This window comes from Embiotoca jacksoni, unplaced genomic scaffold (assembly GCF_022577435.1).
Source record: "Embiotoca jacksoni isolate LCO1_2020_lvr unplaced genomic scaffold, fEmbJac1.0.p SCAF_16, whole genome shotgun sequence".
Classification (NCBI taxonomy): domain Eukaryota; kingdom Metazoa; phylum Chordata; class Actinopteri; family Embiotocidae; genus Embiotoca; species Embiotoca jacksoni.
The window spans coordinates 6,234,845-6,259,050 of record NW_027185296.1 but is presented as its reverse complement, the minus strand read 5'-3'; the positions used below and the strand labels follow the sequence as shown (position 1 = coordinate 6,259,050).

Here is a 24,206-nt window from a genome sequence, read left to right as displayed (position 1 = left end):
TGACAGTCACCCTCATTCCCTTTGTATCTGCTTTAGTATGATAATACTGAGTTGGTTGTAGGTCACAAGATAAGGACACCGGGGAGTCGTCAATTAGATGCGGAAAGTAGACAAAAGGAAACACTTGCAAATAAGAGAGAAAACAGAAGAGACTTTTCGGAGCCACAATGCAAACAAGAGGAAGAGACAAATCGTTTTTTCCATCAGCACTACATATTATACTTTAGTTGAACTCTATAGGCACCTGTTATACTCTGCTCTGGATTCATTGTTAATGTAACCTATAACGTATAAAGACTGTATGGATAGTCCTGGACTGTTTTCTGGTATTGTTTTATCACAACATCTCACACTTTTAAATGTCATTTAAGGGCTTGGTTGCTAAAATGTTCTCATATTATAACGACATTTTGTGGGGTGACACATCAGTAAAATATCATCCATAGTAGAAGCTTTTATAAATTAGTAAATATTCTTCATCCTTCAAGCACTAATACTTATTTTATTCATCTCAAATCTCAAATATTATCACTGAATAAATCCTGAACAAGCCGTGTGCACTATAAGACAAAGGCACAGAAGATTGCATTCACTGGTGGACAGTCAGGCTTGAGTGATCTGACTGCCTATATGTCCTCATGATGAATAGGCTGTCATTATCGCTCTGAAGTAGGTGAGGTGTTCTCACCTTTGCCTTTGTTTTGTCCCATTCATCCAAGGTCATTCTGGCTGCTTAGACGTGCAGACAGCCAGGTAGCCTGCAGCCCTGAGGGCATTGTGACGAAGAAAATCAGTCCACTGAGGATTAGCAGAGGTCAGAGTGTATGAAACCTCTTGTATCTGCTCTACACAAACATTATGAGAGCCCCCCTCTAAATATACCCACACACCCTGGCAAGCACTCCGTGCCTTTCAGCAATCTGTATGACTATGAATCCATGAGTGAGTGTGAGAAACAGAAGTAGGGGAGAGTGCGTACAAGTTGTGGGCCATAATCACGGGGTAGAGGTCTAGTTGACTCAGGCAGGTTGTAACCGGATTGGAGTAATTTTTTTCAGCATGTCAGACAGTCTGTTGAGCACCTTCCTAAACCACCTCTGTTCGCACACGTGATTTAAACACAAACCTCGCCTGACTTTAATTTCATATTGTATCATACCCACCCTTCCCTTATTTAAAATTTTAAAAATCAAATAGAAAATAAATGTAAAACAAAAAATCAAATGTCTAATTACTCATCTACATGCCTGTACAAACATGATAAAACATAACCGCACCACATTGTGGCTGTTGGTTGTTGTAGAAATATTGGTGGTTATGATTTAAAAAGAAAAGAAGACAAATTTGAATTTATTATAATTTGAACAGGATTTATGCTGTTTTTGTTGTTGCTCCAAATCTTTTAATTGAACTAATGGAATTAACATGTTGATATTTAGCAGGTAGCTATAATGTTTATCATATTTAGCATGTTAGCATGCTAACATCAATCATCATCCACAAGATTCTCACCAGTTTCCCTCCTAGTAACACAAAATTAAAACCTCAATATCCTTTTAAAACCCAATTCACAATTTGAGGCTGAAGATTTTTGCTTGAGCACAAAAACAAAAACAAAGAAACAAAAATTTTGAGAAAAAAAAAATCTCACCTAAAAAAAGACCAAACTTACTTGTTTCCAAAGCTTTCAGTCACATTTTGGGGTCTTTTTCAGCAGAGGAAGTTGTGGTTAAATGCTTCTCCCAATTACAGACTGAACATGCAGTACTGATTTGTGTATATTTACCTCATTGTAACCCAGTGATTGACGCAACTCAGCACAGCTGCCTGTTCATGAAAGACAGTTAACAGATATAAAAACATGAATGGGAGGAATTCACAGCTTTACAGCAATGTTCTGTATGTGAGAAATAATGCAAACACTTTGAGGAGCAGCTGAGTGCTCAGATCATAAAAACAAAAGATAGACAGTGTTACATTCGGAGGCAGAATCATACCTGATATATTACTGACCTCAGAAAGGTCACCGCTGCTGATGGAGGCATTTCAGTCACATGATCCAAACAGAAATGTGGAGGAATGAAGTCAGGAACACTCACAGGAACATGTCGAGACTGGATCTGTTTTCACTGTAAAGCAGCTTAGGATAATGCAGCCACTGTTTCACTCACCTGTTTGTGCATCTGTTGAAGTGTGTATGTATAACCGTGACGCACAAAATGTCTTTTGGAGCATTATCATTCATAGTAGGAGTGCGTACCATTATCAGAATATTTGCAGAAAATTGTCCAAAACACAGAAGCATTCTCTCTTATTATCTGCGAAGAGAAGTTTTTATTTTTTGTCCGCCTTATGTTTGTCCCCGGTCAACAGATTCACCTGCTTTTGCGTGGATTCAGTCATCACACACACTGCTGTCATTTTTAGCACCGGGTGTCCAGTGCAGTCCACGACCACCTGTCAGAGAGTCACAACAATCACCTTATCTCTCCATTTCCACAAGACACGCACATGACAGATTACATGGACCTACAGCTGACATCATCAGGAAATAAAAGAGCGCTTGTTACTGTACTAGTTGTCTGCAGAAGATGTTTTATTATTATATATATTATTATTTTAGTCATTACAGACCTTTTGTTTTTACTGAAATATTAATGAGTGTAAAGCTACATGAAGATTACTGGCGGACATATAGAAAAAGTTTTTAAGTTAATAATAAACTTGTTTATACAGCACTTTTCAAAAACAAAGTTACAAAGTGCTTCACATGCTTTTTCCAGGATTAAAACGTTACAGGGCTGAGGAAAATTGAACCAGGCAGAAATATGACAATGGTAACAACTAACAATAAAATAGGTAAAAGGTGTTAAAGGCAAAAGAGAAAGTATAAAGTGTGCTTGGAATTAACAAAAAAAAAAAAAGAAGCTTTTTTGAAAAGGTAAGTTTGAGAAATGATGTAAAAGCCTTCCTTTCTCAGGCAGGGAGTTGCAGAGCCCTGACAGCAAAAGTTTGGTCCCCTTCAGTCTTGAACCAGGACTTAGGAACTGCTAACAGAGTCTTGCCTGAGGATTTGAGCCTGCTTAATCACAAAATCAAATCATCTACAAATGATACAAGCCCAGCTGCCCAGTCAACTGAGCATTAGTGACAAAGCCCAGAAAGGTTTTGACATCCGAATCCTCTTTTGCTCCTCTGATCAAAGTATCATTGGACTTCCACTTTGGAAATGATGACGCTTAAAATACAGGCCCTTACCTGACCTGTTCTATATTTAGCTGCACTATGGTAAGCTGAAGTTCTCACAAACTACTCTGACAGGATGAGGTATTCCCTGGGGGGAAATGGGAAATTATTCTGGTCTAATAATACATGGAGAGACAGAGGTGATATCAGCATGTGCTTCAGGCCTCAGGTGCCGTAAACCTAGCGCTAATAGCCGAAATCTTGTGGTGAGACTGTGACCTACTCAGGCAGCTACTTGAGGCAAGACAGGGATAGCAATTTTAGAGGTACACACACACACACACACACACACACACACACACACACACACACGAGGACAGAAAGGTGTTTGAAAGAGCATATCCTGTTTCTAAAATAGATGCATTCAAAATTGGCTCAACTTGGAATAGGTTAATATGGATTGTATGTAATTAAGTTATCCTAAAAATAAATTTCCCAGCAGCTACATCATGCTGGAACTGGCACACTTTACAGTCCTCTAAAATATGTGGCACTGGTCATTGTCTTTATTGAAATGTTCCCAACTTTGACCCTTCAATAGGTTATGAGAAATGTCATTAGCAAACCCTTCTTCACAGGTTGTGTAGTAACTTGACTATGACACTCAAAAGCCAGTGAAGGGCTGCTGTAGATGCATGTTTTGACTCAAGGCAACTAATTTCAATGATCAAAGTTTATATTCGTTATGCATGCACAAATATATGCCTCTTCTCCAGTTATAAACACCGGACACTGATCAACTTAAAGTAGCTCTAAAGTAATGGATCTGTGACACAAAACACAGATGGTGGCACACAAAAACTCAACAAAAAAATGTCTCCTACATGCTGCATGTCTGTGCACTGTTGGCAGTTCCCAGATATATTCTCTTCACCTGGCCTTTTTCACAATAGACATTTTGACCTGTCAGAGAAGGTATGTTGTACAGGTGGACTTAATGATGGCTCAGTTCCATTTAGTGTCCCAGTAAGTCATGACAGTGAACCAACAAACACCAAAGCAGGGTCTCCCTAAGGTAATATGAAGCCATACACTTGTTCTTTCCCTACCACAAGGCAAAATGTCCACCATGAAAAAGGTCTATTGAGGTCCCTCATGTATTCTTATTGCTGTTGGTAGATATCAGGAGAAAATAGTTGATTTTTGTTACTTTGTTACCAATTTATTCTTCTTTTTACATTGTTTACATCTGTAGTTTTGAGTAGCTTTTAGTAGATTTATACAAAAAGCACAATCAGAAAACAACTAAGGTGGCACCTAACCTCCACACAAAACCAAAAAAAGAATCCAGGGCAACAAATAAATGCTTATGCATGCTAGGATGTACTTTAACTCCAGCATTAATAGCCACCTGCCAGTCTGTGAATGTCCAAAGAGTGTGATTAAGAAAAGGTAAGCAGCTCAAATACTGTTAATAGAGCTGTGGTCAAAGCAGCACATACATCAGTATACACTACCCATTTGCTTTCTGATATATAGGCAGAAAAGGGTGCTGAAATCCTGTATGCCTCAAATGAGGGGTGCCTAATCTATTCAAAATAAAGACAGTAATCCATGCCATTCAGCCACTAATTTAAACAAGGGGATATTCATTTTAATTCTCTACAAATAATTTTAGATTTAACCGATTCTTGTTGTTCTGGGTTTTGTACCCTCATGGTTGAAATGCACTTATTGTAAGTCGCTTTGGATAAAAGCGTCAGCTAAATGAAATGAAATGTAATGTAACCATACAAAACATTTGGCCTGCTGATTTCATGCAGCAGTATTTCAAAACAATCCATTACACAAAGCACTCAATCATCAATATTATACTACAGGCATACTATCTAAAGAGTATTAAAAGCCCTAGCAGGCTTAAAAAAAAAAAAAAAAAAAAAAGGGTCAGAGCAGTCATGGTTGTCAGTATTAAGGGAACATGGTGTTCAGTGTTTTGGGTAAGATAGAGGTAACTTAGCATAACTGAGAAAATTAAATTCAACATGTGGATCACGGCAGCTGCAGATATATTCTACGCCTTGGTGAAAAAAAAGAAAACAAGTTTAATGTAACTTAACAGCAACTAATGCATTTATTGGCAGGGTAACGAAGTTGGCAGTGAAAATGGTCCAGTAGAGGTCGGTGGTTTAATGTAACAGTAACACAGCAATGATCAGTTCAACAATCTTTTTTTTAAGGATAAACAAAGTATTGATCATCTGAAGATGATACAAAGACAACTGATAATTTAACATTGCTTTACTCCATTTACAAAAAAAATAATAAAATTACAAAAACTTCATAAAAAAAAGAATTCTTGGGACTATTTACAAAATTTGTACAGGCATGAAGAGGAGTCTTCCTGCTGCAAGAAACACAGAAAACATTGTTAGAAAAGTGTATTGACATGTTTAATGCTACACTGTCCCAGTAAATTTTCTTTTCATTGTTTCATGTTTCTTCAAAAGTAAAATATGTCAAGCAGCACAAACAAAACTAAATGCACCATGCCACAATTTAGGCAGGTTTTTAAAAGTAGAAGTGACATTTCTAAACTAGTATAAAAATCCCAGAATGTCATTTCTACAACAAACAGAGGCACGCTCCTTCAGCCTTCTTACCTATAAACGATTGAGCAGGTTGTTCTGTATGTCCTCATACACCTGGTTGTAAATCTTCTCTTTGGATTTCAAACCATCCAGATACTCTGCACCAAACAGAAAAAAAACAACCAATTAATCAAATGTGGTTAAAAAAAAAAATAAATAAAAAAAAAAAAAATAAATTATTATTATTTTTTTTTTTTTAAATCACTACAAATATACCAAAATATTGTTCCTCAATAGGTGGTATATCTCTATGAAAATATGAGCAAATATTGTCATATAAAAGCAGCTGCAACATACCGATATTCAAGCCCCAGTCCTCCATTTCTTTTCTGTGTTTCAGGTACATGGGCCACACATGGCCGTCAAACAGGCCGGGAGGGTCGGGGACCGTGTACTGTCTTGAACTGGAAATGGTAAATATAAAGCTTAAGAACTTACACTGACCATGCCAGGATTACAGGGGGAAAGACTGAAGTCAATGACTATAAAAACATGTGTGAAGACTTGGAATTGTGAAGGTAAACATAAACAATACGAGTGAACACTCACCTTCTCCTCCTCTTGCACTCCACATAGGGAATTGTGATGTAATAGCACTTGTCGAAAACTTCCAACAGGGGCCTAAAGGGGAGATCGATAAAGAGATAAAAGGGGTTTTGAACAGCACATCGTCTGAGTAGAGGAGTATAGTTATGTAACTGTTCTTTGAGACCATTATCTATATCTCTGCAGCGTGCATGTCATTCATCACTAGCACACAGTGTACCAACAACTCGGCAGCCACTTTCTGCTGAAACTCTTATCTTTAGCAGCCCGACCTGCCCAGGGCAGCTCACAGGGGTCTGTGCAAATAAGCTAGTGGTGAGCATGCATACTTATCAAGTCACATGACAGTAACAACCCCACCCATCTAATGCATGTTCCTATGAATTTCTTCAAATTTGCATGAACCGAGATGGTCTGTTTACTTCAACAGAAAATGTATTTCAGAGGAACAGAAACATGACCTTTTACACATTAAACTGTACAAAGCAGACAGCATGCTCACAGAGATAACTATACTTATTGAATTAACAAAAGTATTGATATGTTGGTCAACATTAAGTGAACATACAGGTTAGTTTTCCAGGACAGCGCCTTCACACCAGGTATACGCTTGCTTAACTATTCCCCTTCAGTTCAAAACAAACAAAAAAGCCAGACGTGGGAGAATAAAAATCAACTTACGCGTAGTTGTAGAGCAGAAAGCCCTCCACAATCAGGATGTGGATCTCCTCGTCGGGGTTGGCCACATCAGAGGCAGAGGACAGAGGGACACCGTGGGATCTGGCGAACTTCACAGGGTTCTCGATCCAGCCTTTTACGGTGTTCGTCATGGCCTCCATATCCAGAGCTGTGATCACTGTGGAACAAGATTTTGAGAAAGGAAGACGATGGAAAAAAACAGATAGAAAATTAGAATAGACACAAGCAAAGGATGTAATGTATTGGGTATGTTTGTAAATTACTGTAGGTTATTGAAAACTAATAATGTGGTGCATGTTAAATGGCTTTAGTGTATGCAGTCATGGTGGGTGGGGATGTATTACAATGAATGGGGCTGTTATGTGAATATAAGATAAACAGCGAGTCACTGGCAGTCTTCAGTGAAGTCTTACCATCCCATTGTCTAAAGCCGTCCGCCCCGACTTCTATCTGATCAGGTTTCTGAAATAACAGTCACCAATAAAACATTGCTGCAACCTCACAGCTCTAAACACTTGCAGATCCCACTCACATGCCAGAGAAATAAGGCAAAACAATGGAACACACAGCAAAGGGCATGCACATAATAAAGTTAGCAATGCACAAAAGAATGCAGCTGCAATCAAACTGGAGGAAATAAACACTATACAATATAATGTGATTGTGTTTATGGAGATAAAGGAGAATAGGAAATACATGAAATGAAGAAGAGGAGAAGGATGATGAATGTAAAGTTAGTTGAATTAAAGTCTGTCAGATGGCTACCACAAGAATAAGTGCTTCAGGACTATAAGAAATTTAAATTATATGGGCGAGGGTAAACATGATAGAAACAGGAAGAGGACAATCAACCAGGTTAGAAGTACTCGGCACAGCAATCAAGGAAATTTGCACATGCAGTGTGGAGAACAATGTAGGGCGTAGCTCGTGGGAGCACTTCTGCCTACTTTGCTTACGCTCATGAAGTGTCCATGCAAGGAAAAAGTAGCCAAACAACAACAAACTCATCTACTAGTATCCATTTCCTAAAACTCACCCTGAAAAAGTCATCTTGGTGCACAATACAGCAGTTGGGCAAAGTCTTGATCAGTATATTTGTCAGAGTGGTTTTGCCACCATTAGTGATGCTGTAGGCAAAAAGAAAAAAAAAGTCAGAAAACAACCATGATAAATGCCAGCTACATTAAAGGTACAAATCTGAATTATCTTGATTAGAAGTACTCTTTATGAACTTTGTTAGAGATTAGATATAACAGAAAAGTAACTGCTGTAAACCACACTTTGCTTTAATAACTTTTGAAATTATAAAACAAATTTGAATATTCAGTTGGCTGTGCGAGCTTTCTTTTTTCCAAGACTTGTTTTTAAATTATATGAATCATCATCTGTCAGAATAACAGCAGCTAAATGGTGCTGTTATTAATTGTCCAAAAGTGTAAAGGGTTGTATACTGAGTTTAAAAAAAATTAAAAAATTATAATATATATATTTAGATATTGTTGAAAAAGAAATACAGGTAGTGGTGCCTACTGTTTACATTTATACTTTGGTGTATATATGCAAGTCAAAAACTCAAATTTTCCTAAAAAAAAAAAAAAAAAAAAAAAAAAAAGGCTTGAATATATTACAATATGTATGTGTGTGACTTGAAGTGTTTCAATAAACAAATGGTGCTGAACAAAATACACAATGCTCTGCATTCATGAAATCAGATGAAATTGAATGCACTAAAATATTGCAATTTTCAAACTTTAAGTCTTCTCCATGAATGCTGCTGATAACATTGAATTGCTTTAGTTTTGGGATGGTGCTGGAGTCAAATCTCCCTCCATTTCTGAACGAAGTCTGGCGGTGAAATTTTAAAAAGTCCCGCTCTCGATTTATGACAACAAACAAACCAACCGGGAGACCGGACGTGACTTCAAACTGCTTTGTAGCGGGCAGCTGATAAAACATGCGGCCAAAAGGATAACAACCGTCAACCGGGAGCTAACTTTAATCACCATTACATATAATACAACGTTAAATAAACCACTACTTTGACTCAAGATCCCATTACGAATAATAACTCAAACACTGCAAATGATTATTTCGCCATGTTGCAAAGTATGTAATTCCACGTAACTTTCAGTCAGTTTAATCGTTTTGGTCTTACTGGATCTATCATAAGAATACATGTAATTATACGCGTAAAAAGTAAACAAAGAATTTGCCGTTTGACCAAAAACAAAAAAAAACCTCACCCGCCAATTCCTATAATGTACTTCATCTTTTCGTCTCTTCTCGGCGGTCCTGCTCAACGTCAGCTGAAGAATCAGTCACGAGTCCGTGCTGCCAAAGTAGGCCAAAAAAACAAAAAAAAATCCCACAGATTAAAAGCTTCAAAAACTTTAAATTTGAATTATAGTTTGCTGCCGTTTCTCGCTACTCCTCCATTGAATGCGGGTGGGAGGCGGCACTCAGCGTTATATTGACCTGCGTCATAACGCGTCACGGCATTCTCAGCCATGCTTTTCCGTGGTACCCTAACCTCCTGCAGAGCGCCTGACACCAGCCAACCCCAGCCCGCGAACTTTCACATGTTTACATATTTCCCTGCACCTGGTGGTGTCCATGACAGAGAGGAGCCGATGGAGGTGCAGTTCGTACTCTTCCATAGAGCAGCTACTTAGTTGATCACATGAGCTGATGTACCGTGGAAAACTACCCGTGATGGTCTCTCTTAGATACAACACAAAAACTGTGTCTATTTTATATTGCTGCAGAAAACTGATGAGCTCTAGTGACTGTTAACAGCAGTAAAATAAGTATTTAGGAAAAAGAAAATGTAAAATTACTCTTGTGATAATGTTTAAGACAAGATATGCAGGTGATCGAATCACATAAAAACAAGTAAAAGTGTGCATTATCAATTCAATATTGTATCAATTCAAATATTAGAAAATACTACCGAAATGGGTATAAAAATGCTCAGATTCATGGTAAATGGGTGTAGCCTACTTCTTTTCTCCAACTAAATTATGGGCAGTCATCACATGTGTTATTAGATTTATGAGTAAAAATAGCAATACATTAGACATATTATTGACTATATTGGTTGTTTATTTCATTTTTTTGTGTGTAAGCTACTGGACATGTAAAATTCCCTGTTGGAATGAATATTAGTATCTATCTATCGATCGATCGATCGAACCCACCGACCGACCTACCTACCTACCCTCCTACCTATCTAATAAAGGATGTTACATATATAATAAGTACCTGTATTCAAAAATACACTCCATTAAAATGATAATCAGGTCAGTGCATATTAAGAAAATTATCCCTCCAGTAGCTAAAATAAATCATTTGATAAACACATGACTTTTTAAAATATATTATAGGATACATCAGATCTGTTGAATATACAGTATATTATATATTCAGTGTCAGCAGTATGATTTTTAGAAATTGTTGGGTGTAGAGCTAATTTTGATTAAGTACTTTTCTTTTAACACAATATATCATCCTGGATGAGCTTTTATGTGGAAAGTGTGTCAGGAGTGTGAGCTCCAATGTGGGACAACAAGCAGGAGCCTACAGTACATTTAAAAAAAGAAACTCTGCAACTGGGACAGATGTCATGGGTTCGGACGTGAACCAGAGTAGTATACAGCACTCCTGGTATTTTATTTTCTGACACATGCTGGGGTAGTATCCATGTGTGAGGTTTTCACTTAGATAGTAACTGCCTTGATGTATTACATTACGTTACATTTCATTTAGCTGACGCTTTTATCCAAAGCGACTTACAATAAGTGCATTTACAACCGTGAGGGTACAAAACCCAGAACAACAAGAATCAAGAAAATACAATTTCTTCAAGAAAGCCAAACTACAAAGTGCTATCAGTAAGTGTCATTTTAAATGCTACTAAAGTTCTACTGTTCAAGGTAAAGTCGGAAGAGGTGTGTTTTTAGTTTGCGGCGGAAGATGTACAGTTTCTGCTGTCCTGATGTCATTGGGGAGCTCATTCCACCATTTAGGAGCCAGGACAGCAAACAGTTGTGATTTTGGAGAGTGTTTAGCTCGCAGCGAGGGAGCGACAAGCCGATTGGTAGAAGCAGAGCGGAGAGAACGGACTGGGGTGTAAGGTTGGACCATGTCCTGGATGTACACTGGACCTGATCTGTTCACAGCACGGTACGCAAGTACCAATGTTTTGAAACGGATGCGGGCAGCTACTGATAACCAGTGAAGGGAGCGGAGGAGGAGCGGAGTAGTATGAGTGAATTTAGGAGGTTAAAGACCAGTCGAGCTGCTGCATTTTGGATGAGCTGCAGAGGACGGATGGCACTAACAGGTAGACCTGCCAGGAGGGAGTTACAGTAGTCCAGACGTGAGATGACTAGAACCTGGACCAGAACCTGGACCAGAACCTGCGCCGCCTTCTGAGTGAGAAGAGGACGTATTCTCCTGATGTTGTGCAGCATGTATCTACAGGAACGTGTTGTTGCAGCGATGTTGGCAGTAAGGGAGAGTTGACTGTCGAGTGTCACACCAAGGTTCCTAGCAGTCAGGGTCGGGGATAACACAGAGTTGTCCAAGGTAGTAGTCAGGTCGAGGGTGGGAGAGTCTTTCCCTGGAAGGAAGAGCAGTTCAGTCTTGTCAAGGTTGATTTTCAGGTGGCGTGAGGACATCCACTGACATCCACTTTAGAGTATTTCATACTTTTAGGAGTGAAGAGGTACAAATCAAATCAAACACTTGGGGAGTCCTGACCAGTTTAGAAACTGTAACTGTAGAGGAGTCCCTGATCCCAGGTCTGAGATGAGAATTAAGACCCTTCACATGCGGTTTGGGATTAATGGAGTTATATATATCAGTGTCAGACATGGAAGGAGAAATGGAGTTGATCCCCCCCCCCACTACTACTTGTATTGTCATATTACATCAACAATGAAAATGTATTTTTCTATGATGCTGAAGTCTCATTAACAAGATTTAGCGTTAACCATGCACGTGTCGCCCCTTTTCTACACATTGTTCTGTGAAAAAGCCCTCAACCATCCACTTCCACCTCTCAGACGCATTAGCAGACATCAGTAAACACCCTGCAGAGATAAAGTGTATGTTTCTAATTTATGGTGCTTTACAAAACAGAAAGGCGTTTGTTGGTTCAGTTAAAGAGTAAAAATCATCTCCCCTGTACAAACACAGAAAGAGTGAAAAAAAAGAACCCAAACAGAGTGGATTTGGGGAGGACCAATTTATTCAGTCATATTTACAATGATGGAAACTTCAGGATCATGAATGATAATCCATTTAACCACTTAAATCTGAGCAATAATTTTACAGCAGACAAATGGTAGGCAAATAATCTGTAATAATATAAATGTTGTGCTTTTTTGACAGAATGAACCTTTTGGAAAGGTCATATCAGGCATTTCTTTGCTAATTGGTTGGACCCATAAAGTAATAAGTAAAAATTAAAAAGGCTAGACTTTACATTCCTTTAATTTTTCTGAATTTCTTTTAAACATTTGGTTTAACAATAGGCACTCAGTTCAGCCAACAAACCAGAAACACAATGACAAGCTGCGGTCGCTGTGCTGGGACTGCTCCATCAATATTTGATGTAACTACTCAGGCTTGATTTAACAGTGTAAAAACACCTTTACAAGACAGAGAAAAATAATTATCTGACATTCCTGCTCCAGAAAGGCAACACAACAAGAGAGTAGTAAGAACTGAGATGGCACGTCAGACACTATACCAACAAATGCATGACCCGAGTCATGGTAACAACAACACAAATTACATTTTAGGAGAACACATCACCTCCTAAACACAAACCTATCATATTCTATTCAGAAACTATTCAGAAGTTATGTTAGAACCAAATCCAGTAGTGCAAAACAGTATCAACAGTATACAGGCAACATCATTATATATTTGTTTACAAAAAAAATAAAATCTTACTCTTCTGCCCTCCTGCTACAATAAGTTGAAAAGATGGAAGACATGAGAGAAAATCAATGTAACCCCATTCAAAAAAAAAAAAAAAAAATCCATAATGCATTAGGATGTTTAAACTTCTGGTAAATATGAGAATGTGCTGACGGTGTTGCTACTTCTAACTAAAACCAACCAGATTAAAAAGGCAAGGATGCCACTTTGTTGAAATGAGCAAAATTGCAATCTAAATCTCCAGCAAAGCTACATTAACTGCATTAATCTGAAATCAAACCAAAGTTTCTTAATTCTCATTTGAGATACAGCATCACATTAATCAGTGGTAGGGTGATGTTTTCTCAATTCGAGCTGACAACAAATGTTCCCATATGAAAAAGATCCATAAAAATTACAGAGATGTGCAGTTTATAACATGCAAACAAACATACGATACTTGTGTATTTTGTCTTGAATATGGCCACTTTGAGACAGATTTTATATAGTATTATTGTGGATGCTGTGAATAGGTTGGGTTAGTATTATACTTATCCTATACATGATGTGTACTATGCAGTAGTGTTTAAATGTAAAGCATATTCATTTAAGTTTGTTTATGTGGCCACAAAATAAGGAAGCATTGCTTGAATTCATTTACAAACCTTTAACAACATACTGTATAGGATTCTGATAGATTTTTTCATATGGGCTTTCCCGCTCACAAAATGCAAAAAGCAATCATGTCCCTGCATTTTTTTCCTCTTAAGACGACTGAGGCACATCCTAAGACGAGGTACAGTACAGGTGGAAGGGCACAAAGGAAACTTCACAAAGCAAATGGGACCAGACAGAACAAACGATCCCCATGAGTGAATGTTAGTACATTTTTGGACATTATTTTTAAATGTCTGAACAGCATAATCTTGAAAAGGCCTTATGATACAGCAGTTATGAGGGGGAAAAAAAATAAAGATGAAGGCATATGACGCAGTGTAAAACCCTTGTCATCTATTTCTGACACATTAAAGTAACGCAAACCAGCATGAATATAAATGTGTGTCACCAGTTTGTTGTAGTGGTTTCATCCTGACCAAAGCTCCAGTGATGCTGCATGAATAAATCTTATAAAACCTGAATCGATCTGGTTGTTTCACTATTTCTGAGATGAAATTATGAGCCCACTGTTTCACCCAAATGCTGCCAAAAGCCTCATGATAATCCCACATTTCTATGAGCATCAACATGTCCTACCACACAGCAGGTGAATGAATGAATGAACTCAACAACAGTTTCTTGTAAAAAGAAGAGTTCTTGTAACAGAGCAGTGACTTCTTTTGTACATTTTCAAGTTGGACTATACAGTAAACCCCCCTGTTCAGGTGAGAGAATGAGGGAGATCCCAATAAGTGATATATTACAGGATGGAGCATTCATCATTTTGAAATTGTGAGCTGGATGTTGATTAAAAAAAAGGAAGCATGGGTAGACTTGCTGAACCTCTGCTTCTCACAGGTGTAAGAGGTTTCATGCTCCACACTTCTGTTACATCCTGCAGGAACAGAAATAAAGAATAAGATGATAACAGGATATTAAAAACACTCTGGCAGTATGGGCAACTTTATCCCTGTGTTTTTAAGAGGTGCAGCTAACTGTCATTGGGTATTATCACTGAGTCTGCAGTGTTTTTGGAAAATTATTTTGAGTTGTAAATTGAGTCATGAAGACACTTTGACAACAGGCTTTGTGTTGTCTGGAGATATGGAGGAAATTTGGCTGTCTGTCTCTTTGAAATTAGCTACATTTTGCTTTCAAACTTAACCCAAAGAAATATGTGTTAAAAGTAAATCACCTGAAGCCTAATATAAAAATTATCTAAAGACCTAATGTAATGAGGCAGGGAAAGGCTTCTGAAGGACAGAACGCAACATTTAAACATCTACAAGCACATCCAATGACCGAGCCTCACACACTAAAATGTGTAAAGCAGAAAAACCCTCAAAGCAACCTATTAAAAGTTATTGAAGGTTAAAAAGACAACAGTCACACCTCCTACATGCACCAACTCAAACCACTAAATATTTCCCCCTCACATCCACCCTGTCAGCTCCTTTTCACAACATGACACATCAGTTAAGGAATCAAAACAATATAGTTGCGCTGATATACAAATATGGGGATTCTCTTACCAATCAATTTGTATAGTGTGCAATATATACACATATTTCTCATTATTATGCAATAATTTAAATATTATAATATATGTTTACACATCAACAATTTTCTATCTCTTATATTCATTCAAGCCAAACTTGAACTTATTGTTGTGTAGATTTTCATTGTTATTTATTGTCAAGATGTTTCCCCTTTATGTTTGCCCTGTCTATAAAAAAATCAAATCTGAGGAACATGAGACAGCACATGGCGAAAATATGCAATATGGATCTGAACCTGAATTTTCCAATTAATTATGTAAAAACATAACTCTAGAATGTGTAATCAGTGGTCTGTAGTCTGATGTCTGTTTGGAGGGCTATGTAGTATGTAGTAAATCCACTTTAGAGCACAGAGACATCTTGTGGTTAAAATAGGAAATACATCAGTGGTTTATACATTTTTACCTTCTCTTACCTAGTTCTGTCCATCTCATCGTCCTTGATCTACAATCATTGACTTCGGCCTGGAAACGAGAAAAAAAAAGATGCTCTGAGAACTTTTAAAAAGCTTACAATGCCATAAACCTGCAGAATGTCCGAACAAATTAAATATCCTATGGGAAAATGTGCAACCTGACATAATGCCAAAGTGTGTAATACACCTGCTAATCCACAATGGACAGTATGTCAGTGTCATGGTTTGGCCTTATCTGAGAAACCACCATGTGGTTTGCTTCAGGAAAAAAACCACACATGGTTTTAAAAATGTCTTTAAAGAAATTCACATCACTTGTGTCATATACCGTATATCTACTTTTCACACTGAGATGAGGCCAACCGTCACACTGTTGTGAACTCTAGTGAACTGTGATACTGGGCTGGAACATGATAAAATGCAGTGCAAGGACCAGTACCTCTCAGACTTTTTAATTGGCTCTTGTGGGACCGACTGCTGCTGCTCCTGCTGTCTCTGTTCCTGCTCCATCCTACACACACACACACACACACACACACACACACACACACACACACACACACACACACACACACACACACACGTTAATAGACCATTTTAAAAGGCACTCTTGTGTTACAAAGTAATTTAGGTTAAGTGCTTAAACCACAGGTCATTTTAATTGTAATCCTATGTGAGCAATATGTATGAGGGTTGGTAAGTAATGTTATCAAAATTAAACAAAAACAGTATTTTACCTTTCCCTGCGGGCTTTAATCCTTTCCTCGTCAAATCTGAAAATGAAGAACACGGTTATATCCTCAAACCACACAGTAAATCCTCTCGTTTAAGTCCTTTTTAAAAACTAGAGTAATAATCTTATGTTACATGTACTCAAGTAAGATCACAGTAGACTTGTTCTCAGTTAGGTTTACATGAACAATTGCAGAATTAGTTTCTGCCTGCAGGTAGAGATTCATTCCTGCAGCAGAAGTTCTCCACCTGGTGGTCACAGATACTTACTGCATCACACACTCGGGAACATGGACATGCTCCATGGGGACGATCTCTGACAGCTCATCCAGGCTGTGAACGTATTGGATCTTATTCATGAACTTCACACTGCAGAGGACAAAAGGTTAACAACAAAACAAACACAGTTACAGTGGCTGTATCACTTATTTCTCAGGTAGGCCTAAAAAAAACATCTGCACTCATTTAAAATAATAAACAGTTAAAATAGAAAATAAATATGTAATTGTTGTATCTATTGTGGCACTACTGTTTTATTTTTTTTAGCACAAATATGAAAATGCATTCAACATTCATATGAATATGAAACAACATTCAGACAATAATTCCAACTCTGTGACTCTGTCAGAATTAGGATAAATAAAGAATATTGTCTGCTGGTCGGTTTGTTACCTGATAAAAGGCCTCGATATAGCCAGGACGGTGCGTATGAACCATGTGGGATGAGCGATGACCAGAGACTTCAGGTTCTTCCTCAATCTGACACAAACAAAAAGCCATTCAGTAAACGGTTGCTAAGTCAGGCCACTGTTTTCAAGTTTATAGTGAACATGTTATTGTGTAAAAAGGAACACTGGACATCAAACATCACACACAGGCTCCCATGTCATTCATATTTGTTTGCTGATGGAGAACAGTGCTCCGTAGTTATAAATACAGTAGCTGGTTAAGCCTAATTGGATTTTCATATCTGAAACCTTATTATGTTTTTTTAGTCGTTTCTCTTTTCCGTACCGTCTGTCAATCATTTGGTAGCATTTCTTGAGCCAGCTGATCCCAGGCATCTTATTCCGAGGAGTGGCTCCGTTCATGTAAATGATCAGGTAATCTTCAGCCACGAGCATCTCCAGACTGCTCACCACATACCTGGTGGACAGTATGTGGTATTACTGGCTGACCACAAAACCTCTATACTTAATAATAAAAGGATCAAAGTTTGTACTGAAAAGAATAAAAAGTCATTTCTGAGTGACAGACGCACAGGAAGAGGTTTTCCATGATGTAGTGGTAGTCGGCACAGCTGCTATCAGGCAGGTAACACGCAGAGAACACAATGATGGCATTTAGACCTTCTCCATAATAGCCTGAAGGGAGAGAGTTTCAGTTAATAATGAATGAAGCTTCAGGTGTTTGTAAGAGCAGTTAACACATCTGAGATACACACAGTATTATTGGATACTTCTTCACAAGAATGGTGTTCATACTATGTGGTTTGTCTTTAACTTTGAAAGTATTACAACATTGGTTTTGCATGTTTAACTACAGACTCAGTACATTAAACATTACTGGCAGCCATTACCTGCAGAATTCTTTGAATTACGAGACTGATTTGTTCTCTGACACTGACCTCCGTGTGTGATGACCCGCAGGTAAGGTCTGATGACCTGCATGTCAATACGATGCTCCTGTTCTCCAATGATTACTGTTCTCCAGAGGCGTCCGTTGCTGGCATTGCCATCCTCGCCAACCTCTCCTGAGCCGGCAGCGGGACCTGCTTTGGCCGAGGCCACTGGCGTATCATCTGGACAGGCAGAGTCAGGGTTTTGATTCTCAGCACATGTTTATGTTTATGCTGCACAGTTTTGGTGAAAACTGAATTGTGCAGGCTTCTTTTAAGTGAGGTTATCTTTACCAAGAGGCAGGATGAGCATTTGAGTTATAGGATTAGTTGTAGACGAAGTAAGATTATGTTCATCTCTGCTCGATTGCTATTCTGTCACTGTTGTTAAAGGCTAATGTTAGTTTAGGATTTAGGGCTCAGGCTCGTGAAGAATACATGAATAATAGGTTAAAGACAGTTGTGGCATAATGATTAAAGTTTCAGTTTATAACTTTTAGATTAAAGTTTTTGGCAGCTGAGGATTTACAACACATTAACTATGACCATTTGTGGAGGCGATCTTGTCCACTTACCTTCCCACTCCAGGTCGTTGCCATTATTAATGAACTCCAGAGAGTCTGTCTCATCTGGAGTATCGATGTCATCAACGTTGATGTCCAGGTCATCCGGCGTGTCCAGGAAGTCATCTGACAGCAAAGAACCTTCACTTTGATCCAAGGACAGGTTCATCTCCGGGGCAACCAACGTACGCCGTTTCCGGTGGGATGAGGACACACCGTTGCCTCCAGAGGGGCTCACATTCAGGACGTTAGGAGGAGCTACAGGGAGGCCGGAGGAGGAGAGGGAGGACAGATGAGGGCCTGTGGCTCAGCAGCAGGGTTGACCTTTTCAGTGACCCTCCAGTACTTACAGGTTCTGTCGTCCGTGAGACCGCAGGAGGGATCCATGTCTCCGTACTCTGGTAGTGGCCTAGTGGGAAAAATGCAAAGGTAACTGCTGTGCTCATTAGGACTGAAAGCTGCAGAGCTAAGATTCAGTCAAACATTCATGACTTATTGGTTAGTTGTAAGTTAAACACAACCTTAAAACCATACACTAGTCTGTGGCCTCACAATAAAATGCGCCATTATGATTAGGACGGCGTTCAACGGACCAGTCAAAGCGTGGGTGTTGTCACTGATCTGGCTACGCACTAAAAAGAGGAGCAAGCGGAGGAGGATAGAGCTGGTTATTAACTTCTCTCTGAGGAGAGATGTAGATTATAGGGCTGCGAGGCAGGGTGTGAGTCAGAGCAGAGAGGGAGGGGGGAGGAGGGGATAAAGGAGAAAAGGAGAGGAACTGAAGACAGAAAAAGTGCGTCTCTGCATACAAACAAAGTGGCGCATCTCTGTTTCCATGTAATTTACTGTTGACACCCTGTGCAGAGAGAGGAGCGGACAGGAGGTCTTCTTCCTCTGAATATGTGTGTGTTTGTATTTGTGCTGATTATTATAAGAGTAACCAAACAATGCAAATTATGTTAAATGTGATTACATGTACTTGTGTGATTCCCCATGCAACAATAGGTGCATAGTTGCATGTAACTATAGTTATACTATAGTTTACTAACACGCGTGTTAGAGGTGTGTTGGAGGCGTGTTAGGAACAGGGAAGTCATACAACTAAAAGCAGGAGATGCAGAGAGCTACGGTGCAGTGTTGTTTAGCAGAGAGGCTCTTAGCTGCATTCCCATGAAAGCTGCTTCATCCTCCCATCGGCAGGAGGACACTGTGTGACAGTCTGCTCCTCCTGAGCTATCAGCGCTGGCTTTAACCAAGAGAAACAGGCGTTGATGAACAGTCTGACTCTATTCCCTGAGGACCCCCACAGTGATTACTGGTCCAACGCTTCCTTTGTCAGATATAAATCCCTTTGTATAAACTGACTGAGGGTTAACAAAGGCATCTCTTTTGTTCCTGTTTATAGCTGCATTGTCCTTCATCTGTACACACCAGTATGACGATGAACCAATAATGCTTACCTTTTGGAGGGAGCACGGGGCTGCTTTTGTCAAAGCCGATGCAAATTAGCTTTATAACCTCAAACACCTCTATATTTGACTTGCTTAGTCATTCCCTGTCCTCTCGGCTGATGACAGGCAGACCGGAGCAGAGCATCTCTCAGATCAGGTTGGCTGCTGGCTATTCCTCCGTCTCTATCTGTCTTGAACCAAAACCTGCCACCATTTTCCTGGAGTGGTGTTGTTGATCGGTGACTGCTGTTGCGTCACATGACGTTGCCTGAGACCATATACAGACAGAGCTGCACCTGCTCCCTGGCTTCCTGCCTCCCCCATGAAGGAGGAGGGAGGAGGAGGGAGCCCAGCAGCAGAGGAGTGTCATTCTCTGCTACTTATTTTCTTCTTATGAAGCTCTGCATCTTAACCTTTGTAATCTAAATGCCCGTACTCCCTATTATGCAGTCATCTTTAAGGTGCATTAAATATTGCATCTTGCTTTTTCTGTCTCATCTCTCCATGCTGTGGTGGAAAATCATCGATCAGCTGTCGTATTTCAGAGTATCTCTCTGGGAACATGAAGCTAATGGTCACACTGAGCTCAAATCGTTGTATACAAATAATTTTAGAGCAGAACAGTAATTCATGAAACAACAAAGCTACTTTAAATTCTCCACTAATGCTTAGAAAGCAGAGCAAAAAAGATTAGGCTGTTATAAATATGTCATACTTATAAAAGTAAAAGCATTCAGAGTAAGAGCTGCTGCTCATGAAGCAATCTAGTTTGGAGATTAATCCCTAATTAACTGATTAATAAATCATAAACAATTGAAAAATGCTGCATATTTAATCAACACATACACCAGAATCTGCCATAAAAGTGATCCAACTCTTTGTCTGAAAACTATCAACTTCCAGCATTAACCAGTTGCCTAAATTTAACCTCAATAGGACACTTAAACAGATGATGACACTGATGAAGGAAAAGGTAGAAGGATCTCACCTGGGAAAGTCTTCATCCTGCCACTCGTCTTTCACTTCCATGTTCTCCATTCGTAAAGTTGCCTCTGTTGTGCCCATCCCTCGGAGAGGAGAGCAGGGGCCTGGAGGTTTGAGGAGAAGTTTGTATTAATGAAATCCATTTACAGTCACAGAGGAGATGTGTCACATATTTTTAGTTTACTGACTTGACAATCAGCTGCATGGCTGCACTGCAGGAACATGTGTTTGACTTGAACGACAAAGGGAAAAGTCAGCTGTGTGGCAGGATTTTATCCACATAATTTAGTTTCTTTAATTAACATTTTGGGGCTGAAATCACAGGATGACACGTTGTTTTCATTCTCCTAACCCACAGGAGCACACGTTAGAGACATGTGACAGACAGATCCCACTTTCTGAGCTTAGCGCTCCTCAAAGTCAAATAGTACGTGTAAATTTCCTCCTGCGTGGAATTCAAGAGGCCAATGCGGAGGACGACATTCAGGCCTAATCCTCCCTCGCTGCTGCTTAATCCTACCACACTGCTGCCTTTTGATCTCCATTCACACTACTCAGGCTCTATGTCACCGGCAGCATTCAAAGAAAAACTTCACTTGAGATTACATTCATTCATTTGTGCTCCAGAGGTTGAAGAGAATTAATATACTGCTAAAGACTTCGATCAACAGTGACTACAAACTGATTCCATAATCAGTGGTGACATTGATGGGTACTCCAATCCTCTGCAATAAAAGATTTCTCACGCATGCAATAGTGACACATTAATAACACCAGGTTTGTGTTGGTTGGTGAATTGCATGTTCTCTTTGTAGTTCTCTGGTCATGTATGAAATCCACGATGTCTGTGCAGGTTCTGCTGAGAGAGGGAGGATTCCCAGGTTATACTTAGAAACAGAGATGCTGCAGGAGTGCAGAGGCGCAAAACACAATTGTAATACAAGCAACACAGTATGGTGACGACATCAGTAGTGCATAATAATGCTGACAATGAGACATAATTCAACATGGCTTCCTATAATTACTAGGAGTGGAGTGGTTTTGGTGGTTTTGGCAGCAGCGCTTGTGGCTGAGTATTTACTGGAAGACTGCCAAGTCTCACACACAGGAAATAATTTATTTCCACAGGTCTTATATCACACAAAGCAAAGATAATAGAGTGCACCGTGAAGTTAAATCCAATCAAGTCGGAATGGGTAGAAAGCAAGAAAGAGAATACATTTATAATCACAGGATTATCGAGGTTTTAAAAAATCATGACTGTAATGACAATTTCAGATTCTGAAAAATGCTTTATGGACAAACTGCCCTTTGCCTTAAGACAATGACATGAACAGCATGTAAAATACTGTAAAAAATGTAACTGTGCATACATGCATATAAGAAGTAACCCATTGTATTTGTAATCAATAGACACTGTGCTGGTAATTTGCTCTCCATGTGTTATGCTACTTGATAATATCAGTGCTGCAACAGGAACATTTCTGCAAAATGAACCTCAGCCAAATGTGCAGCACATCACCATCACAGAGTAAAATGGCTCCACAGCCTTTCTAGGTCAACCCCAAATGGAACAAGTAATAGAAAACAATGGATTTCACATGTTAATACACAATCTGCAGGCAGTGCAAGGTGTCTGACCTGTGCATCGGTGGCTGTACTCACATGAGCGGTGCGAGATCCCCTCAGACGCTCTTTCTGCTCAGTGCCTGAGCGCCTTCCTCCTCCTCAGTCACAGATGTAAAGCTTTGAGGGGAGAACGTCCTGATCCTCCACATCAACAGAAAAGCCTGGTCCAGGCTGAAATTCCTCCTCTTTCTCTCTGTCTTTCATTAATTCACATGCACACACACTCATGCACGGACACAGTCATACAGTGTCCTCGATGTCAGCAGCTAGCCAGCAGCAGGTGTCTGAAGACAGGGGCCACCTCTGTTCTGGACCCCCCCTCTCCCCCTCCCCTCTCCTCCGCCTCTGGCCACCTTTGTTGGGGAAAGACTGGCCGTGAAGAGCGAGTCGACAGCCTGCCTCTCAGCTCCTACGTCCACACCACCAAGACACAAAATTCCTTTAATGGGAATGCATCTGCTCTGGCATCATGATCTCTCTCTCTATCTTCCCCTGTTCTCTTCATGTGTATCCAAATACCTTTGGACTATCTTTTTTTCTCACCACAATATCAATTCAAAAGCTTCTTTGAGTTTTCCTCTTGTGTCCAAATCCCTCCATGGAAGCAGCTTATTTATCCGTACAGCAACTTAGGGGGAAAAAATGAGCATTAGTCTCTGTGTCCCTTCACACCATTAGATAATCCTGCTGTTGTTTTCAGTGGTCGTCTATGTGGCTGATGTTCCCTGGCAACAGCATCTCCCTCCATACATAGCCTCTCCCCGCCCTCTCTGTCTCCTTGCCCCAGCCTCTTTCATACCTACTACACCACAACTCTCCACACAAGATTAATTATTCAGTCCTTCACTTCACTTGCACTCACCCAATCATATCACCCCTACAGTTTCCCTGCAAAATATGCTGCAAAGATTTAGATTCACATCCCTATAATAGGCCTTATGCCATAATTTGGTGTATTTTGTTACTCTGGTGAAAGTACTAAGAAGCATCAGCACTAATTACCTGCAGAGTGTCTTTATCTAACCCGTTCAAGTTTTTTTTTTTTGCATCATTTTATCCTGGTGATGCCTTTAAAACCCAAGGTCATTTTTTTTTTTTTTTTGCGGATGTGCATGAATATAATTCCCTGGCGGTTTAATACCGTCCTGACAGAGAAGCCAAATACGATGTCCTGTATTGGCAACTGGTCACTGCCTGGTAATTTGGTTGACATTAGATTGCATCTCGATCATCGGCGTGACTGACACACACGCGACATCCAGCCATTCAGCAGATACCGCAGAAGAATCCGAAACCAAAGCGAGAGGATTCCCTTCGAACTACTTCCTTCTACGCTGGAATCTGTCCGTATTTGTCCGATGAAGTGCAAGAGAAAGGTTTTAGCATCTCTTTAACCCGTTTTTGTTTCTTTTGCCCACAGTCGTTATAACACTCCTAACTTTCTATGTTTCTTGAAATCATATTAAGGCCCCACTTCCAATCACGTGATGATGGAAATCCTTTTTCAAAATTTTTTTTTTTTTATTTCAGAGATATTTTTTTCCAAGTTTTTAATGCGCATGCACAACACCGTTAAGTGAAAAGTCATGAA

The 24,206-nt window shown here is 39.5% G+C and overlaps 2 protein-coding genes across 6 annotated transcripts; both read right to left on the bottom strand.

The window, feature by feature from the left end:
* Positions 1 to 4,818: 4,818 nt before the first annotated feature.
* Positions 4,819 to 9,560, bottom strand: mibp (muscle-specific beta 1 integrin binding protein). Of its 3 annotated transcripts, none has more exons than XM_069150503.1 (8): positions 9,323 to 9,560; positions 8,116 to 8,206; positions 7,493 to 7,541; positions 7,062 to 7,236; positions 6,384 to 6,455; positions 6,132 to 6,238; positions 5,847 to 5,932; positions 4,819 to 5,587 (listed from the first exon to the last, which is right to left on the bottom strand). In XM_069150503.1, exons 1-7 carry the CDS (start codon positions 9,346 to 9,348, stop codon positions 5,847 to 5,849), a joined length of 606 nt encoding a protein of 201 aa, XP_069006604.1. In that variant the 5' UTR covers positions 9,349 to 9,560; the 3' UTR covers positions 4,819 to 5,587. The 3 variants fall into 3 exon arrangements, with proteins under 3 accessions (XP_069006604.1, XP_069006602.1, XP_069006605.1); XM_069150501.1 differs by having other exon boundaries at positions 4,819 to 5,590; positions 9,323 to 9,557; XM_069150504.1 differs by lacking the exons at positions 7,493 to 7,541; positions 9,323 to 9,560 and having other exon boundaries at positions 4,819 to 5,590; positions 8,116 to 8,204.
* A 2,752-nt stretch (positions 9,561 to 12,312) lies between these two features.
* atcaya (ATCAY kinesin light chain interacting caytaxin a) lies at positions 12,313 to 22,929 on the bottom strand. 3 transcript variants are annotated; one of them, XM_069150499.1, is made up of 13 exons: positions 22,652 to 22,929; positions 20,991 to 21,090; positions 18,902 to 18,960; positions 18,564 to 18,809; positions 17,998 to 18,171; positions 17,632 to 17,734; positions 17,385 to 17,516; positions 17,043 to 17,129; positions 16,641 to 16,739; positions 16,376 to 16,411; positions 16,078 to 16,149; positions 15,629 to 15,687; positions 12,313 to 14,559 (listed from the first exon to the last, which is right to left on the bottom strand). In XM_069150499.1, the coding sequence occupies exons 2-12, from the start codon at positions 21,065 to 21,067 to the stop codon at positions 15,654 to 15,656; spliced, it is 1,119 nt and encodes a 372-aa protein (XP_069006600.1). In that variant the 5' UTR covers positions 21,068 to 21,090; positions 22,652 to 22,929; the 3' UTR covers positions 12,313 to 14,559; positions 15,629 to 15,653. The 3 variants fall into 3 exon arrangements, with proteins under 3 accessions (XP_069006600.1, XP_069006599.1, XP_069006601.1); XM_069150498.1 differs by having other exon boundaries at positions 15,639 to 15,687; positions 22,652 to 22,928; XM_069150500.1 differs by lacking the exons at positions 20,991 to 21,090; positions 22,652 to 22,929 and adding an exon at positions 20,012 to 20,297 and having other exon boundaries at positions 15,639 to 15,687.
* Between the last annotated feature and the right edge of the window lie 1,277 nt (positions 22,930 to 24,206).

Coding starts and splice junctions, on each gene's coding strand:
- atcaya (XM_069150499.1), bottom strand. CDS start 21,067: ATGGGCACAACAGAGGCAACTTTACGAATGGAGAACATGGAAGTGAAA. Junction 18,961..20,990: donor CAGGATGAAGACTTTCCCAG/GTGAGATCCTTC, acceptor TTTTCCCACTAG/GCCACTACCAGAGTACGGAG. Junction 17,517..17,631: donor ATCATGGAAAACCTCTTCCT/GTGCGTCTGTCA, acceptor ACTGTCCACCAG/GTATGTGGTGAGCAGTCTGG.
- mibp (XM_069150503.1), bottom strand. CDS start 9,348: ATGAAGTACATTATAGGAATTGGCGG. Junction 8,207..9,322: donor TACATTATAGGAATTGGCGG/GTGAGGTTTTTT, acceptor TTTTGCCTACAG/CATCACTAATGGTGGCAAAA. Junction 5,933..6,131: donor GGACTGGGGCTTGAATATCG/GTATGTTGCAGC, acceptor TGTTTGGTGCAG/AGTATCTGGATGGTTTGAAA.